This window comes from Gopherus flavomarginatus, chromosome 1, assembly GCF_025201925.1.
Source record: "Gopherus flavomarginatus isolate rGopFla2 chromosome 1, rGopFla2.mat.asm, whole genome shotgun sequence".
Lineage (NCBI taxonomy): Eukaryota > Metazoa > Chordata > Testudines > Testudinidae > Gopherus > Gopherus flavomarginatus.
The window spans coordinates 26,448,847-26,468,333 of record NC_066617.1 but is presented as its reverse complement, the minus strand read 5'-3'; the positions used below and the strand labels follow the sequence as shown (position 1 = coordinate 26,468,333).

Sequence of the window (19,487 nt, the reverse complement as noted above, 5' to 3'; positions counted from 1 at the left end):
GTGCCCTAAGCAGATCCCCTAAAATCCACATGAATCTGGGTGGGTACTAGTAGATTTTGCTACCTGAACCCCAACTTCTTCCAAAGAGGGGGAATCATCCCTAAACCAATTGGAGAATTCTTGCACTGCCACGAGATTTAATACTGAGTGTTACTTCTTTACATGCACTAGGGAGAACCGGGCCCTAAATGTAGGCTATTGCAGTAAAAGTGACTGTAGCTCTAGGGTGACCAGATAGCAAATGTGAAAAATCGGGACAGGAGGTGGGAGGTAATATGAGCCTATATAAGAAAAAGACCCAAAAATCTGGACTGTCCCTATAAAATCAGGACATCTGGTCACCCTATGTAACTCTGAAGGATACTAAACAAGTTAGAGATACTTCAAAGTTCGTGACATCTACAACTACAGGCACGGTTTAAAATTACACAAAGCACAGCATAAGAAGAGGGTTTTTTTACCATTAAAAAAGTTTACAGATGTCACTTATACAGAACCAAGTTTAAGTGAAATAGCTCCACTTGAATTCAGTAGATTCTGTCTTTCTTAAGCAACTCAGCTCTCAGGGAGGAAGAATGTGCTGTTTATGAATAATTTGTGTAAGTAATTGCTGTTCGTTCAGGATGAAATCCTGGCCACAGTGCAGTCAATGGCAAAACTCCAATGGACTTTAATGGAGGCAGGATTTCACTCTCTGTCCCTCCAGCCTTGCCCCAAGGAAAAAACAGTTTTGTAAGTAACCTAAAAGGCATCCAAAACTTGTAATCCATCATATTACAGATTTTAAATCCCAATGAAAAGAAATGTAAAATGCAAGTATTAGATTAAATTAGACAAATTCTTACTTTCCAGTATATCTGAACAGACTTCTATGCTGTAGACTTACCTTCCAGGTATAAATAATTTTTCCATTTCTTTCAACATTTACTACGTACAGTGTTGCTGCACTCTTCTCAAAAGTGTCTGAAATGAGAAGTATTAAAGGCATAAGACACTCATTTGGCTTAATTCATTGTAGAACTTATGTAGATTTAAAACAAATCAGCATTAGTCTTACATCTGCAAAAACACTTAAATGGAGGCCTTTCTAGAGCATATTGTGCACATGAAAATATTCCTCTCTTCTTGAGGAAGATAGTGTAGAATGCAGGCTTCTATTTAATCCTGATTGAAACTTCAAATGAGATGTAATGAGTTTTAAAACTTATAGAAAAGGAGCTTAGCTTCTAAACATTCCTCACTCACCCACCCAATAACATGGAAACCATGTTTAAATTAACAATTCGAATTGCCATAGTAATGGAATTAACCATCTCCTTGCAAAATTTCAGGATCAACTCCTATTTTCTGTTAGAATTCTAAATAAGAGGATGGACTCATAAGAACATAAGAACGGCTATACTGGGTCAGACCAAAGGTCCATCTAGCCCAGTATCCTGTCTACCGACAGTGGCCAATGCCAGGTGCCCCAGAGGGAGTGAACCTAACAGGTAATGATCAAGTGATATCTCTGCTGCCATCCATCTCCACCCTCTGACAAACAGAGGCTAGGGACACCATTTCTTACCCATCCTGTCTAATAGCCATTAATGGACTTAACCTCCATGAATTTATCCAGTTCTCTTTTAAACGCTGTTATAGTCCTAGCCTTCACAACCTCCTCAGGCAAGGAGTTCCACAAGTTGACTGCGCGCTGTGTGAAGAACTTCCTTTTATTTATTTTAAATCTGCTGCCCATTAATTTCATTTGGGGTCCCCTAGTTCTTGTATTATGGGAATAAGTAATAACTTTTCCTTATCTACTTTCTCCACATCACTCATGATTTTATACACCTCTATCATATCCCCCCTTAGTCCCCTCTTTTCCAAGCTGAAAAGTCCTAGCCTCTTTAATCTCTCCCCATATGGGACCCATTCCAAACCCCTAATCATTTTAGTTGCCCTTCTCTGAACCTTTTCTAGTACCAGTATATCTTTTTGAGATGAGGAGACCACATCTGTATGCAGTATTCAAGATATGGGTGTACCATAGATTTATATAAGGGCAATAATATATTCTCCGTCTTATTCTCTATCCCCTTTTTAATGATTCCTAACATCCTGTTTGCTTTTTTGACTGCCTCTGCGCACTGCGTGGACATCTTCAGAGAACTATCCACGATGACTCCAAGATCTTATTCCTGATTTGTTGTAGCTAAATTAGCCCCCGTCATATTGTATGTATAGTTGGGGTTATTTTTCCCAATGTGCATTACTTTACATTTATCCACACTAAATTTCATATGTCATTTTGTTGCCCAATCACTTAGTTTTGTGAGATCTTTTTGAAGGTCTTCACAGTCTGCTTTGGTCCTAACTATCTTGGGCAGTTTAGTATCATCTGCAAACTTTGCCACCTCACTTTTTACCCCTTTCTCCAGATCGCTGTATGCTGCTTATAGCAGATCAGTTTCAACCCATCCTATTACATGCATACAGGACTTCAGAAGTTAAGTAATGGCTATGCATTGCAAGTTCTCAAACTGCAGTCCTCAGAGCACCGGCTGGTGGTCAACGGAGAGGTGGAACCAGCACCACAACACCTGTCACCTTGTATCCAGCTGCCTCTCCAGGCAACTCAGAGAAATACCTGGAAATGAGGAAGTGCAGAAGCCTAGGTGCCTCTTCCAGAGCCACTTCTGCATAAAGAGCAGAATAAGAAACAGAATTTTCCCTTAATAACCAGAGCCACCAGGGAGCCATGCAGCCTAGCAGTATTCACTGGGGCAGTGGTTTTCAAACTTATTTGATCACATCCCCTTCTTTCTGTCTGTAGTAGTTTTGCCCGAGCTGGGGCACATGGCTAGCAGCCACCGCTCTCCAGCCACCCAGCTTTGAAGGCAGCATTGCCGTCAGCAGCAGCAAAGAAATAAGTGTGGCATGATTTGGTACTGTCACCCTTATTTCTGTGGTGCTGCTGCTGGCCACCCAGCTCTGAACGTGTGCAGTAAGTGGTTTTTTTCCTAAATCTTTTAATGCCCCCACACCCAGAATACATTCCACACATCCCACTTTAAGAACTGCTGCACTGAGGTACCTGGAAACTAAGCAGCACAGGGGCATGTGCAAGGATCCCATGTGTCAGGGAAGCATAGATAAGAGAGTGGGGGTAGATGGGGGAGAGAATCATCAGAAAGCCACAATGGACATGAAGGGGAAAGAGAAGGACCAGGCAGCAGGGAAGCCCAAAACAAAAGTGATTAGTGTATGTCAGAAAGGACAAATCTCATATCATATTAAAGACAATAAAAAGGCATGCTTTCTTTATGTCACTTTTCTAGCAGCTGTGGTTGCTAAAGGGTTGTTGCCTCACTAATGAGATCTTCACTGGGAGAGAAAATATAGTCCATAAAAAGAACATTTGATGGCTGCATTTTAACCACTGTATGGTCATTTGTAATAGCAATAGTGTTCAGAAAGTGTGAATGGAAAAATTCTTCAAGATTTCTGTTAGGTTATTAGCTGGGTTTAACACTAATAACTTCGTAGTTATCACCTAAAGTTGGCAGAGAGTGTGCCTCTCCATATGGTCAGGTATTTTTATACTATAAACTGGCTTGCGCTAACACAATCAGTAACAAAAAGAACACCCCATTTGTTTTATTTATTACTGTTAGGATCAATTAAATTCAGAACACTGGTATTTTGTTGTTGGGACACAAGGGGGAAATCCTGGCTTTCTTTACACTACTTGATTCACCACTTTCCATAGCTGTCAGATCACTCAAAGTCCATTACAACAGCATTACACCAGAGATGATCACCCAATAATAGCCCAGAAGATCTGTCATTATCATAGGCCCAGGAACACCCTAATGCAGGGGTGGGCAAGCTCGTCCTGCCCGGCCCGCCTGAGCTCCCAGCCAGGGAGGCTCCCCCCAGGCCCGACCTTCCCCCATTCCCCAGCGCCTGAGCACGTCACGTCCAGGAGCAGCCCTGGACAGTGCTAAAGCAGTGTGGCTCCAGCGGGGCATGAGCTCCTCCTGCTCAGAGCCGTGTGGTAAGGGGGCGGGGCTACGAGCTGCGGCCGAGTGGTGGGAGCTTAGGTCCCATGGAGCCACTCTTCTGCAGCACTGTTCAGGGCTGCTTCTGGATGCGGCACGCTGAGGCTCCGGAAAAGGGGGGAGGTGGAGCTAAGCGGCATGATAAAGGGGCCGGAGGAGTTGGATAAGGGGCAGGGAGTCCCGGGGACCATCAGGGGACGGGGAGGGTTGGATGGGGCAGAGGTTCTGGAGGTGGTGGTCAGGGGACGGGGGGTTGGATCGTGGGAGTTCTGGGGGTCTGTCAGGAGGCAGGGGGTGGATGGGGTCAGGGCAGTCAGGGGACAGGGGAGTGTTGGTGGGAGGTGGGGTCCTGGGGTGGTGGTTGGGGGGGCAGTCAGGGGATAAGGAGCAGGATAGGTCGGAGATTCTGAGGGGAGTAGTCGGGGGGACAAGAAGTGGATGAGGTCGGATGGGGACAGGGCCAGGCTGTTTAGGGAGGCACAGCCTTCCTTACCTGGCCCTTCATACAGTTTTGGAACGTCGATGTAGCCCTTGGGCCAAAAAGTTTACCCACGCCTGCCCTAATGTCTCAAAAAAAGAGTGGCTTTGCATTTTAATTTAATCTCATGATACTCTCTATATACAAAGTCCACGTTCGCTCGCAGCATGTGTCCCCACTACTGAGGTGCCACATTACCATTGGTCCTCCTCTCCGACTACTATTCTAGAAAATTCTTTGACCTATATAAGCGGCCGCGTCAGGCATCCCAGCGCAGTGTCTACAGTGTTTGTAATCTTTGTCATGTGTACTCTACTGAAATAGCATAACAAGCCCATGGCTTTACGTTTTAATTCAATCGTATGATGTCCCCTTTAAATTTTAAAATATGGATCGGTTTGTTGATAAGATAAGAAAAGGAGCAGACAAGCTATTCATGTGAAAGAGCCTTTTCAAAACTAGCACATGTAAAAAATAAACTAAAAAATACAATGTCCCAACAGCACCTCAACTCACTCATGATTTTGTACATTGAACTAGAATTGGCTTCATCGGTTAATTACAATGACATGATTGAGGAATTTAAGTCCATAACACCTGGTGAGCGACATCTCATTCTCTAGGACAGGAAGACAAAGAAACTTTAATCTGTTTTGGTCAATTTTGGTTAGCTCATTATCTGGTTAAAGATAAAGATCATGAAAATTGACTATATCTTTGTATACGCCTGGTTATCACTACAGCAAAAATTTGATATTTTGTGTCTCATTTTTTAAGTAACGTTTAGTTGTTAATGACCATAGGTGTGCGCAGCACATTTCATTAGGGTGTGCACCTACAGAATTTTTTTTTTAAAGGCGAACATTTATTGAATACTCAATCATAAATGACATTATTTTTATTCATCAAACAAACTAAAGAAACTAAAACTTAACTAAACTTAATTTTTTTTAAGTTTAGTTAAGTTTAGTTTGTTTGATGAATAAAAATAATGTCATTTATGATTGAGTATTCAATAAATGTTTGCCTTTTAAAAAAAAATTCTGTAGGTGCACACCCTAATGAAATGTGCTGGGCACGCCTATGGTCATTATCCCTTTGAATGACACTACACCCTACACTGATATTAATGGAAATTTAATTGGATTCAGCCACTTATACTAATCCTGAAAGTTTAGGGAAGTCTCCAAACAAATCCTTTTCCACATAGTATACTCCCTCAAGGCAGAATTCACTTCAATATAGAGGGCCCACACAATACCCTCTGTACCACAGGGTCTCCTCATCAGTCCAGGATGGAGAGGAGGGAGGACATGCTGGTGTCACAAAGGTGATTTTCCTGTCATCCTTACTAAGCCAGTGCAGACTGAGCATTTGGAGTGGACTGGGGACGTGATAATTAAATCTTCACTTGAAAGATCCAGCGGCCAAAAACCCAACGTAAAAGGCACAGAGAGCAACAGCCGATATCCCAGTCCACAGGCTAGAATAGCAGGCAGGGACAGACTGCAAGCAACCACACGGCCTGCCTGCATGCCGAGGTTGAATACTGTCCCATCAACCTCATAGACTAATAGACTTATAGACTCTAGGACTGGAAGGGACCTCGAGAGGTCATCGAGTCCAGTCCCCTGCCCTCATGGCAGGACCAAATACTGTCTAGACCATCCCTAATAGACATTTATCTAACCTACTCTTAAATATCTCCAGAGATGGAGATTCCACAACTTCCCTAGGCAATCTATTCCAGTGTTTAACTACTCTGACAGTTAGGAACTTTTTCCTAATGTTCAACCTAAATCTTCCTTGCTGCAGTTTAAGCCCATTGCTTCTTGTTCTATCATTAGAGGCTAAGGTGAACAAGTTTTCTCCCTCCTCCTGAGGATACCCTTTTAGATACCTGAAAACTGCTATCATGTCCCCTCTCAGTCTTCTCTTTTCCAAACTAAACAAACCCAATTCTTTCAGCCTTCCTTCATAGGTCATGTTCTCAAGACCTTTAATCATTCTCGTTGCTCTTCTCTGGACCCCCTCCAATTTCTCCACATCTTTCTTGAAATGCGGTGCCCAGAACTGGACACAATACTCCAGTTGAGGCCTAACCAGCGCAGAGTAAAGCGGAAGAATGACTTCTCATGTCTTGTTTACAACACACCTGTTAATGCATCCCAGAATCACGTTTGCTTTTTTTGCAACAGTATCACACTGTTGACTCATATTAAGCTTGTGGTCTACTATGACCCCTAGATCTCTTTCTGCCATACTCCTTCCTAGACAGTAGCTTCCCATTCTGTATGTGTGAAACTGATTGTTCCTTCCTAAGTGGAGCACTTTGCATTTATCTTTATTGAACTTCATCCTGTTTACCTCAGACCATTTCTCCAATTTGTCCAGATCATTTTGAATTTTGACCCTGTCCTCCAAAGCAGTTGCAATCCCTCCCAGTTTGGTATCGTCCGCAAACTTAATAAGCGTACTTTCTATGCCAACATCTAAATCGTTGATGAAGATATTGAACAGAGCCGGTCCCAAAACAGACCCCTGCGGAACCCCACTTGTTATACCTTTCCAGCAGGATTGGGAGCCATTAATAACTACTCTCTGAGTACGGTTATCCAGCCAGTTATGCACCCACCTTATAGTAGCCCCATCTAAATTGTACTTTCCTAGTTTATCTATAAGAATATCATGCGAGACCGTAACAAATGCCTTACTAAAGTCTAGGTATATCACATCCACCGCTTCTCCCTTATCCACAAACCTCCTTTCTACTGTGTACAAGGAAGGTTGAATTTGACCTCCAAGCAGAGAGTAGGCCCCTGATCCAGAGTCCACAGAACTCAATGGAAGTCTTTAGATCAGGGCCTATGCGAGACCCATCTTCTCTCAGTTTATAGTTCCTTCCTTGATCCTACCTATGCCCAGTGAGTACATCACTGGAAATTCCAAGAGAGGCTGCATAACACTCTCAAATCCTCAAGGGAGAAAACATTCATTTTTAATGTTATACTTAGTAACATTTAGCGCTAGGTGCAAAAATGCTTTAACATCTACAAATTAAAATCCTTTTAAAGATAATTAAATCAGATTTCAAGCAATTCTGAAACTTGCTTGAAGTCTCCTATATACTGATGGCCATTTGTGACTATCCAGAAGGTTACCACCACCAACAGATTCAAAACAGCCAGGAAGACTTTGTTCAAATATAGCATAGTTTTAATTCATAGCAAGAAGTGCTGCTTGTCTTCTGAACACTCACATGATTGGGCTAAACAAAAATAAGCCCAGATTTCCTTTAACAACAGTTGAAAAATATTTTCATGTGTTTATTTTAAAAAGCCTAATTTCCTCAGTTCCGACCAATGTTTTACAAACACAATGCTTCTACTAGGTAGGCCCTATAATTGGAGATATGCCAGTTTGTGAGTACAACATATGTGATTGCTAAGTTCAGCATCATACAAGTTATTTTTGTCCAAAATCCAGTGATCTGAGCCCCAATACTGACAAAACTTATGTGGATGCTTAATGTTCTTCGTATGAGTTGTCCAATGAGAATAAAGTTAAACATTCATGTAAGACTTCACAAGATAATTCTGTTGAGACTGAAACTGTAGCAATGGGAGCTGAACGCATGGTAGTTTAATAATAGTTTAACTAAATAGGCTACAACGCCCTGGGTGCCTAGACACAAAAATAATTTATTTTTAAAAGGTAGAAAAGTCACCATGTGTACAGAAGTTGAAATGCTAGAAAGTAACACTAGTAACATCAGATGGGCTTATTCTAAAAAAGACTGGTCTTTTGGTTTTTAAAAAGGCTGTGCACGGCCTTTATCAGTCTTAAACAAGATGGTCAGTGCCATGTCCACATTATAGGACATATCCATATCATAGTCAATCACTCCAGTATATAATGGTAGATAATAATAATACCTAACATACATGGAATACTTTTCAACTACAGACTTTGGGGTAGAAGGAAAGGTAAGGAATTTATTTTTAAAATAATGGAAACTTTCATATTTACCTTTGGTTTTGTATAAACTTGTTTGGGGATAAATCAATCTGACATACCCTTTTATAGAGCAACAATACATAGATGGTTGATTTTTTTCAAATGATGTATCTTGCCAAAAGGTCTCCAATTAGACATTCAGAATTTAGTACCGATACTAGCATCTGTCTCTACCATGATTAGAGGGCTAACAAATTCCCCGCCACGAAAAATATATCACGGACTGTGAAATCTGGTCTTCCCCCTGCGAATTCTGGTCTTTTGTGTGCTTTTACCCTATACTATACAGATTTCACAAGAGAGATCAGTGTTTCTCAAACTGGGAGTCCTGACTGTGTGTGTATGGGGGTGTTGGCAAGGTTATTTTAGGGGAAGGGTCATTTTAGAGCTGGGAGGCTGGAGAGCGGCGGCTGTCGTCTGAGCACCCAGCTCTGAAGGCAGTGTCCCACCAGCAGTTGCAGAGAAGTAAGAGTGGCAATACCATGCCATGCCATCCTTACTTCTGCCCTGCTGCCTTCAGAGCTGGGCAGCTGCAGAGTGGCGGCCGTTGACTGAGGGCCCAGCTGTGCAGGCAGCAGTGCAGAAGTAAGGGGGCAATAGCATACCATGCCAACCTTATTTCTGTGCTGTTGGTGGTGATGGCTCTACCTTCAGATCTCAGCTCTTAGCCAGCAGGCACTGCTCTCCAGCTGCCCAGCTCTGAAGGAAGCACCAGCGGCAGTGCAGAAGTAAGGGTAGCAGTACCACAACCACCACCCCCATAACCTTGCAAGCCCCCACAACTCCTTTTTGGGTCAGTACCCCTACAATTATAACACCATGACGTTTCAGATTTAAATATCTGAAATCATGAAATTTACTATTTTAAAAATCCTATGACCATGAAATTGACCAAAATGGACAGTGAATTTGGTAGGGCCCTAAAGATAATGATTTGTATGCTATTTCCCTCTACTTTTCTAAACTGAGTCTTCTGCAGTTTTTAAAAAACAGAACTGAAACAGTTACTTCACAGGTGGGGCGGAGGGGAATCATTGTGCCAAAAGTCCACTGGGTTTATTCATTGCTTCTCAACTCCCATGCTACCCAACAAAATAATTTAGCAATCACATATTGTTGTGGCATCTACCAGTTAATTTAATTTTAATTAGCATTCACTAATAAAATGGATGAAAGATTTTTTTTTTTTTTAAAGGGGAGGTTACTTGGGGAAAGTATTCTAACCAAATTTTTGGGAAAATGGGGAGTGAGAGAGGAAAGTTTTGTGAAAGAAAGGGATAACGTCTAGCATATATGATAGTAGTCTGTTAGTAGGAAGTTAAATCTACATAGGTTATTTCCTGTTGTCATATACAATTGTTTCACTTTGAACATTCTTTGCCAAATTCATCTCTGATGCATGAGTGACTTGAGTGGAAAGCTATACCAAGGAAAAATTTGGCTCACATTTCAAAGAAGTTACTTTTAAATATACATACTTTAGATTAACCTATTTAATGTTATATTAGCTTTTAGACTCTATGATATTTGCTCAAGGTGACATGCCAAGAGCTGTGGTGAACTCCTTCAGCGCAGTCTGCATCTCATGTGAAACCAAACTATTTTCACTTCCCTGCCATAATAGATGAAACTCCGATTCTTCATTTTAAAAATATAAATAAAATGTCACCATGTAAAATTTAAACTCACACCATACAGAATAACTTTGCAATTTTTAAGTGGACATTTGGACATTGTACTTACATAAATAATAAGTGGACTGGATTCTGCACATGACTTTAATGGTATTTGAATGTGCTGTAAATCAGTTGAGTATTAGGCCCAGCAATCTTGGTAACTGGCAGCCAAGGAGCATACAAGTGGGAAAACCATAACACACATCAAGGCAGACAGGTATTTCTAGATATGTTTCGGCAATGGTTCACATATCATGCTCCCAGCACTTGACTAAACCATGCCCAAATAAGACACTACTTCACTCATTTAGGCCCAAGTTCAAACACACCCGGGCTCTTTTGACACTGTAACTACTCAGCACATAAATAGTATGTTGTTGTTTTTACGGCCATAAACTAAACTAAGGCGCTGATTCATGAAACATTAGATTCCAGCCAGCTTTGTTCTGACCCAGCAAAAGAACACTAATATCACATCATGTCAAACTTCTTCCCTCTCCCTTTGAGTTGTGTCCCATTTTAAGAAGGGGGGGGGAGAGGGAGTTGTGAGGATGTTTAAAGGGCCAGATAACCATTCTTATGTGCACACACTTCAGAAGCCAGGGCCACATCTGGGACCGGGCAGGCGGCGGGCGAGGACACTTTCCTGACAAGTGAGCCGAGTACAAGACAGATATGGCTAACGGGGGTGGGGGCGACCCTACAGAAACCCAGCCTGCTTGGGCAGGACGGAAAGCGCTTCCCCGAGCATCAGCATTACCTAGAGCCGCTGCCGGACCTTGCGCCAAGAGCCACGGGACCACATCGCTCTGGAGATCAAACTCGGCGCTCAGCTGGAGCAGCATCCCGCTGGCGCCACCCGCCTGGCCCCCGTCTGCGGGGGGAGGCGCGGGACAGACTCGCAGGAGCCCGGGTCCTAGAGGGGCCGGCGCACCAGCCTCTCGGCTCCTGTGCAGCCAGGGGCGTGGGCTCTGCGCGGCGCTTCCGCAGTCCTCCTCATTCGGGCCGCTGCTTTCGCTTCTGCTCCAGAGCGGCAGCGCCGGGAATAGCCCAGCCCGGCCGGGAGCTGCTCCAAGCGGCAGCCTACTGGGTGGCGGGGGTGTCATTCAGCTCCGGGCGGCTTGGAGTGGCTGGGCGCGCTGCTCCCCCAGGCTGCAGCAAGAGGAAGGCTGCGCTGAGCAAACGCCTGCGGTTGCACGCTCTGCAGCAGGCAGGCGCATGATTTTCAGTGGGCCTGGGCTTTCACCTCACCGGGCTGGGAAGTTTTTGTTGGTGGTGCTTACGCAGAGTGCTGAGAAATGGTCCAAGCCTGCTGTTGATAAGTAATTGGTGATAAGATAAACGCTGGAGGTTGGCACAAAACCAACCTCCAGATCCAACACCTCCAAACTCAGGAGAATGTTGGATCTGCTGCCCTTCCTGGCTCTAAAGCCTTCCAGGAGCCTGTAATGAAGGTACCACAAGATAATGGTGTCAGGAGGAGGTGGGGAGGAGGTGGATTGTGTTATTATTCATTCTTATATTATTACAATAGCACCCAGAGGCCCTGATCGGAATCATGGCCCCTTTGTGCTGGGCAGTTTACAGGCACAGAGTTCCCCATGCCAACACAAGAGAGATTTCAGATTCCGGCCACAGTCATGTAACTGGATGAGCGCAGCTGAAATCCAGCACGAATAATGAGCCTCCCAGTACAGTAATAGCTTATAGAATCATAGAACTGGGAGGGACCGTGAGAGGTCATCTAGTCCAGTCCCCCACACTCAAGACAGGACTAAGTATTATCTAGATCATCCCTGACAGGTGTTTGTCCAACCTGTTCTTAAAGATCCCCAATGATGGAGCTTCCACAACGCCCCCTAAGCAATTTATTCCAGTGCTTAACCACTCTGATAGGAAGTTTTTTCTAATGTCCAGCCTAAACTGCCCTTGCTGCAATTTAAGCCCATTGCTTCTTGTCTTACCCTCAGGGGTTAAGAACAATTTTTCTCCCTTCTCCTTGAACAACCTTTTATGTACTTGAAAACTGTTATCTTGTCCCCACTCAGCATATGTCTACACTACCTGCCAGATCGGTGAGCAGCTATTGATTCAGCAGGGTTCGATTTATTGTGTCTAGTCTAGATGCGATTAATCTACCCCCAAGCACTCTCCCATTGATTCCTGTACTCCACTTCCACTAGAGGCACAGGTGGAGTCAACGGGAGAGCGGCACCAGTCGACTCACCGTGGTGAAGACACCACGGTAAGTCGATCTAAGTACGCTGACTTCAGCTACATTATTCACGTTATTAGATCGAGTCGCCTCCACCACCCAGTGTAGACCAGGCCTCAGTCTCCTCTTCTCCAGACTAAACAAACACAGTTTCTTCAATCTTCCTGCATAGGTCATGTTTTCTAGACCTTTAATCATTTTTGTTGTTCTTCTCTGGACTTTCTCCAATTTGCCCACATTTTTCTTGAAATGTGGCACCCAGAACTGCACACAATACTCCAGTTGAGGCCTAATCAATGCGAAGTAGAGTGGAAGAATTAGTTCCCATGTCTTGCTTATAATACTCCTGCTAATACATCCCAGAATGATGTTCGCTTTTTTTGCAACAGTGTTACACTGTTGACTCATATTTAGCTTGTGAATGCATTAGGAAGTCATTTATGAGATAAAAAAAAGGTCAAATCGGCTTTTGTTGTGCCACCTTAGTCACCGGGGCATGGAAAGCCCAGATCTTATGTTGTCGTTTATCATTAAGAGTCATTTACTATCCAGAAAGTGCTAAGCAATGTCCAAAAATCAGAAAGACACTTCCTCCCCCCAAAGCTCCCTCCCCAACTGTTCCATCAGGGAGATTGAACCCCCTTTTACAATCAGTTCGGAGGGGCTGCCTCCGACCCCAGCTTGGTTGTCCCTGAGGTTGGACCGAAGGGAGGTAAGAGCCAAGTGTCTTACTGCCTCCCTTTCCCATGTTGACTGCAAATGCTGGCAGTGTGGCTCCAGTGGTTCCCTTGGCCCTCATAGCCCACACAAGCCATGAGGGTAGAGAGGTTCCACTGAAAAAACAGCACAGCTTCAAGTTTAGCTCCACAGATTGCAGCGGGGGGGAGATAGAGAGACAGAGTGTGTGTGTGAGTGAGTGAGTGTACGTGTGTAGGGGGACAGTGCCACAGAGGTGCAGGCCCAGGACAGCCACACATGGAGGAGCACACTCCCAGCATCTGGATCCAGGGGACAGAGTCTGGGCCAGGATCAGAAATGCCAAAGCATCAAAAAGAGGAAACATGAATGGGGAATGAGCTATTCTGTACCATGTGTAGTATGAGAATCATGTGATACCATCTTTTGATAAGATCTATATCTTATACAATGCGAGAAAAGAAACCAGCTTCCCCAAAGTAAGAACTATACAGAGCTAACGTGAAGCTTGCCAGTACAATTCATCTTTGTGTCAGTGGCAGAGCTAATCTGGGATGAGAGGTGACCATCCCCCTGGCAGCCTTTCAGTGTATTGGCAGCACCTTTTCAAAAAGATGATGCAATTGACAAAATTGCACAAGAATTTTCACAAGGAGCTGGAGAGTAAGCTGGCCCCACACTCATCTGGCAGATACGACTACTGTTCGGCCGGGCTCGGCCACGCTTCCAACTCCGGGCGTTGTGACCTGGTGCATGGAGTCATATGGTAGTGTGATCCCTCCATGCCATGTTGCAACACCACTCACTCAAATATTGCCTGGCTGCCCCTCCACCATGACCGAGGGTGGCCAATCCAAACCTGAATAGCACTGATGAATGCAGAGATTTGAGGAGCAGAGGGGAAGAGAGAGGGGTGAGTCAACAATGGGGATGGGGAGGAGTGAAAGACAAGTGTCAGGAGCCAGAGCTGTGGGGAGGGGGAGAACAGGAAGGAGCACAAGGGCAGGGGCCGAGTGGGGAAGGTGAAGAGAAGCAAGTGGAAAGAGGAAGCAGGAATAATGGGCCAGTGAGAGACAAAGGAAGAAGGGTTTATAACCACTACAGCACACTCTCCTACAGAAGAGAGAACTGAACCCAGGAGTCCTGTGTCTCATTATTCCTCCGCTGTCCTCCTGCTATGGATTTAAAGGTTTCAACTGCATGATGACACTTGTGGGAGGTCAATATGGGTTCAGAGATAGAATTTCTGTTTTGTTTTGTTTTGTTTGTTTTGTCAATGTCTTTTTTTTTTAAAGGTCTAGGAAATTACCCACAAAATTGTAAAATGTTCAGGACATGATCCATCCTGTTTCATATCCAGGTCATGATCCATCGTGTGCACTGACTTAAGCAGGAGTTCTTTGGAAAAAAATAGTATGTGAACACGTCATTAAAAACTGTATCATAAAGTGTGTGCACAAAGAGGGTGAATGAAGGTTGCACAGACAACCTTAATTCTAGGATTTCCTAATTTTTTAGCGCTTGACGTTGTAACCTTACTATTCTTTTAACATAGTTGTATGCATGTTATATGTGTGTGTGCATAGGTGCTGACTCTGTGGATGCTCCAGGGCTTAGCACGCGCCAGCAGCCAGCTACCCCACCCTCCAGTGCCTCCTGCTGATCAGCTCCTCCCCCTTCCCTCCCAGGGCCTCCCGCCCCCAGCAATCAGCTGTTCTGTGGTGTGCAGGAGGTGCTGGGGGGAGGGGGGGAGCAATGGGAAGGTGTGGGGCCTTGTGGGAAGGTGTGGAGTAGGAGCGGGACCTAGGGCTGAGCAGGGGTTGAGCACCCCCAGGGAAAGGAGGAAGCCAGCGCCTGTGTGTGGGTGTATAGCACACTGACACTTATTTCACAGCATTCATTTTAGAGAAGGCAAACAGCTATATTAAGTACAGGGAAAACTTAAATCCAATACGAAATAAGTCAGTGAAAACAAATATAAAAAGGCATTGAAATTTATGAATGATTCTTAACTTAGCATTTGGAGGCAGACTTCTTTCGAATGAAGGTAGGAGAGAGAAGCAGAATATACTGTCAAATTTAAATGAAACTCAGAGTGGCCCATTTACTGATATAAGCAACCTCAGCAACTGCTTAGGACCCCATCTTTTGAGAACTAGCATACAGACCCTTGCAGCTTATGGCCAACCCAGTTGTTTTCACACCTTCCAATCAGTGGGAGCAAAAGGGGAATCACTGCCTGAGATCTTCCTTTAGAAGCAGGATCCCCAAGAGAGGGTACTGGGTTTTGCTTGGAGCCCTGTTAATCAGAAAGCTATCTCATACCAGTATTACTGCTTTGTGGTGTCATGAAGGAGACCTAGATCATTCCTACTGTCTCCTCAAGACAGTATTGGTTGGATGTCTACTATAGCAGCTATCACCTGAACAGTGACTAATATTTAGCTGAGGTGGGGTTGCTGCCCCTCCCTTCCTGCTTTGCCATTGTTTTGTCCTGTTTTTATTTTCTCACTTCCCCTTTTAATGTTCAATGCTGAGACCCATTTCCTCCAAGACTGAAGCAAGTATGTCTGGATAGATTGGCGATTACTACACAAAGTGATTCTCTCCTTTGGGAGACTGGTGGCAATCTCTATAGGCCCAAGGCCAGGTTAACTCTTAGCAGTACAGTGCGTGCCTCACAAACCACAAAGCTGACTTGCACTTAGATGTTTTAAACCATTCTCTAAGTAAGAATAAGAAACTGTACGGTATATAATACAGGTTCAGCACACAGGTATTTAAAACTTAGAGACTTGATCCAGAATCCAGTAATATCAGTAGAAAACCTTCCATTGACTTCAGTGTGCTTTGAATCAAGCCCTATCTCCCCAAGCTATTTTAGGTAGATAAGTAGAGGCCTGCATAGATACAAAAGTTGTATACACATCCAAGCTACAAATATGGTCTACGGATATCCGTAGATATAAAGCAGATGTCCGCAGATTTGCAGGGCTCTATAAATAAGGATATATCAGGTGTGCCTTGTGGTGGAAAAGAAGCTGGTTAAAGAAATACTCTGAATTTACAAAATTATATATTTATTTACAAGTTCTAATTTTTGTTAAGGAAAATTATAGTCAAAATTCAATTTACTGCTAATCATTTATACTGTTTGTTTACTTTTTGCATTTCTGTCGGCTTGCACAGTGAACCCAATTGTGAGCTTCACTTTCTGTTTCTAGTCAGATTCACTTCCTGGTTCTCATGCACTCAGGGGCAGCTCCAGGCATCAGCACGCCAAGCATGTGCTTGGGGCAGCAAGCCACTGTGGGTCCTCTGCCGGTCACCGCGAGGGCGGCAGGCAGGCTGCCGAACGGCAAAATGCCTAGAGCCGCCCCTGCATGCACTACCACATTGTTAGTGTTGGTTTGGGTTTCCAGCACTGCAGGGAATATTTAAATGTAAAAATTAAAAATAAAATAAACTAATATGTTTTAATATGATACTTCTACTCATACAAGTTTTTGTTAAATCCTTTGTGATAAAACATACAATCTGTGTCCCTAATGCTGCAAGTTACTCTATGCAGGTGAACCCCGGTATCTGCTCTATAGAGCCCCTTTGAAGTCAGTGGAGCTCCATGCAGATTTGGGAGTCTGTCCTCATCAAGCAACTTTGCAGAATGGAGTCTAAATCACAATCTGTTGTGAAAAAAAGGCAGATTTAGTTATTTGTTTCTTGCCTTTTTTTTTTTTTTAAAAAAGGTCCTTTATTAAGGACAATAACTCATAGTAAGTTTTCAGCATATCACAGGATTGGACCTTGACCCAGTCAAGGTTGGTGGCGATATCATCAAAAGTGCTTTTGATCATGTGATGACCAGAAATAGGATTCTGCACAACAGTTTAAAAATTCGTATACACTTCTGCTGCGATATAACATGATCTGATTTAACATGAATTCGGATATAACGCGGTAAAGCAGCACTTCAGGGGTGGTGGGGCTGTGTGCTCCGGTGGATCAAAGCAAGTTTGATATAATGCAGTTTCACCTATAATGTGGTAAGATTTTTTGGCTCCCGAGGACAGCGTTATATCAGGTTAGAGGTGTACTTATTGCACACTTATTTATTCTCGTTATTGTTTCTTTACAGATAACTCATGTAGCTGGAATTACAGAATCACTTGTTTAAAATAAATTTTACATCATTAAATAGACCTATAAATGAAGAGTATGAAACATTAGGCCATGAAACTTCCATGTGTTCTTTATAAAGAACCTCCACTTAAGACTTCTGACCATAGTGGAAACCACAAAAAAAGGGTATCTGAAGCAATTCAGTAAAATCTTGGCAGCGTGGCAAACATCTCATAGCTTCTTTTGAAAGTACCACTTACTGAGGCCAAACTCTTTTCCAGATGATGAGTCTAGCAACACAGGATTAATTGTGATCTCTCCTGCACGGGGGATTCCTTGAAGAACTTTGTCAGCCAAAGTAAGTTCTTAAATAAACAAAAAATATGTAAATAAATTACTCTATACACAAAGGTTGGTCATTGTGTTCTTGTCAGTGTCCCTAGGAAATACAAATTGTATGCAAATTACAATATACATTTCAGTAGTAAACATAAAGGTGAAAATTCAAGGGCAGTTTATCAGGATAGTTTTACTGCAAACTATGGAAATAACAAAATCTCTTTAAACACAGAACTTCCATTTCTTTTACAGACTTTTGTATCACATTTTCAGACACTATAAAAAAGTGGGCCAGACCCTAACGTGGCAAAAATCAGAATAGTTCCCTTGAAATCAACCGAGTACTGATCTTGCAAGACATCAGCGTTCTCATACGGATTTCATTGCTTTGTGGATATGTGTTCCCATGCTTTGTTATAATCAATGCTTGGAAATATTTAATTTTCCGTTTAATTACTAATGAAGGACCCTGTTTTGATACTCATATGTTGAGTAGTACTTTACTTTGCAAATAGGCTCACTGATATCAACACCACAGCCTGATGCAAAGCTCACTGAAGTCAGTGGGACTGCTAATGAAGTAAGGTACAACAATGGGAGGGAGGGAGGCAGGATAGAGCCCAGAGAGATCTGTGACTGTGACCTGTTCTCTTCCTTCAGTTCTCTCTCCGAGGTCCCATCTCTTAGGCTTCTTTGTTCTTTTCACAAAATAATCCCTGTGAGCGTTGATCAAAGCTCTGAATACACACTGACTCAATGTCTGTTTAAGGAACTACTTGCTCTGGGTTTGTTCTCTCAGAGGGAGCCTCATTAAGACCATCAGTATAGTTTAGAACTTAGATACTGGCTATTGTCTTTCTGGTCTGTTATTTTTTATCTCGGTTTTCACTTTAATTCAAGAGGATGCTATTGATACTCAGTGGCAGGTTTAGTAAATACTGATAACATGGATTGACACAACACTGCATTTGAGTAGCATGTTAATTTTAGTTTGCTCCATGTTTTTTTATTTTTGTTTACATTAATGTTGGTTTCATTATAATTTTATGTTTTATTTTAAAATAATAAAATACAACAATTTAAAAAACAAAAAAAAATTTTCACTCAAATGTTGCTACCAGGAATTTAAGACGTCAGCATGGACTACAGCAAACTACAGACAGTGACCACATAGTACTAACACTTAGTTATCCTCCTGGTATAGCAGAGGTGGACAAACTTTTTGGCCCAAGGGCTACATCTGGGTATACCGCGGGACGGGGTGCGGGTCCTGGGGTGGGGCCAGAAATTAGGAGATCAGGGCGTGGGAAGGGCTCCGAACTGGGGTAGGGGGTTGAGGTATGAGGGGGGAGTTAGGGCTCCAGCTGGGGGTGTGGGTTCTGAGATGGGGCTGGGAATGAGTGGGTGGGGATGCATGAGGGTGCTCTGAGCTGGGACTGAGGGGCTCAGAAGGCATGAGGGGGATCAAGGCTAGGCCAGGGGGTTGGGGCACATGAGGGGGTCAGGGGTGCAGGCTCCGGGCAGCATTTACCTCAAGCAGTTCCCCAAAGCAACAGCATGTCCCTCCTCCTGCCCCTATGTGTAGGGGCAGCCAGGGGGCTCCGCATGCTGCCCCATCTGCAGGCACTGCCCCTGCAGCTCCCATTGGCCGTGGTTCCTGGCCAAGAGAACTGTGGAGGCGGTGCTTGGGACAGCATGCAGGGCCCCTGGCTGCCCCTACATATAGGAGCCAGAGGAGGGACACGCTGCTGCTTCCAGGAACTGCACAAAGCCACAGCACAGAGCAGGGCAAGCCCTGGACCCCACTCCCCAGAGGAGCTTGAGGGCCGGATTAAAATATCTGAAGGGCCGGATGGGGCCCCCAGGCCGTAGTTTGCCCACTCCTGTGTTATAGGATTGGATCT

The 19,487-nt window shown here is 43.8% G+C and overlaps 1 protein-coding gene across 4 annotated transcripts in view; it reads right to left on the bottom strand.

Moving 5' to 3' along the window:
* The window catches only part of GSAP (gamma-secretase activating protein), a 65,343-nt gene extending 54,024 nt beyond the window's left edge, over window positions 1-11,319 (bottom strand). For all 4 annotated transcript variants that reach the window (XM_050936836.1, XM_050936838.1, XM_050936837.1 and 1 more), the window contains exons 1-2: window positions 10,975-11,319; window positions 887-963 (exon numbers count right to left, since the gene is read on the bottom strand). In XM_050936836.1, the coding sequence (XP_050792793.1) occupies window positions 887-963; window positions 10,975-11,059 (162 nt within the window). In that variant the 5' untranslated portion in view covers window positions 11,060-11,319. The remainder of the gene's footprint in view (window positions 1-886; window positions 964-10,974) is intronic.
* Between the last annotated feature and the right edge of the window lie 8,168 nt (window positions 11,320-19,487).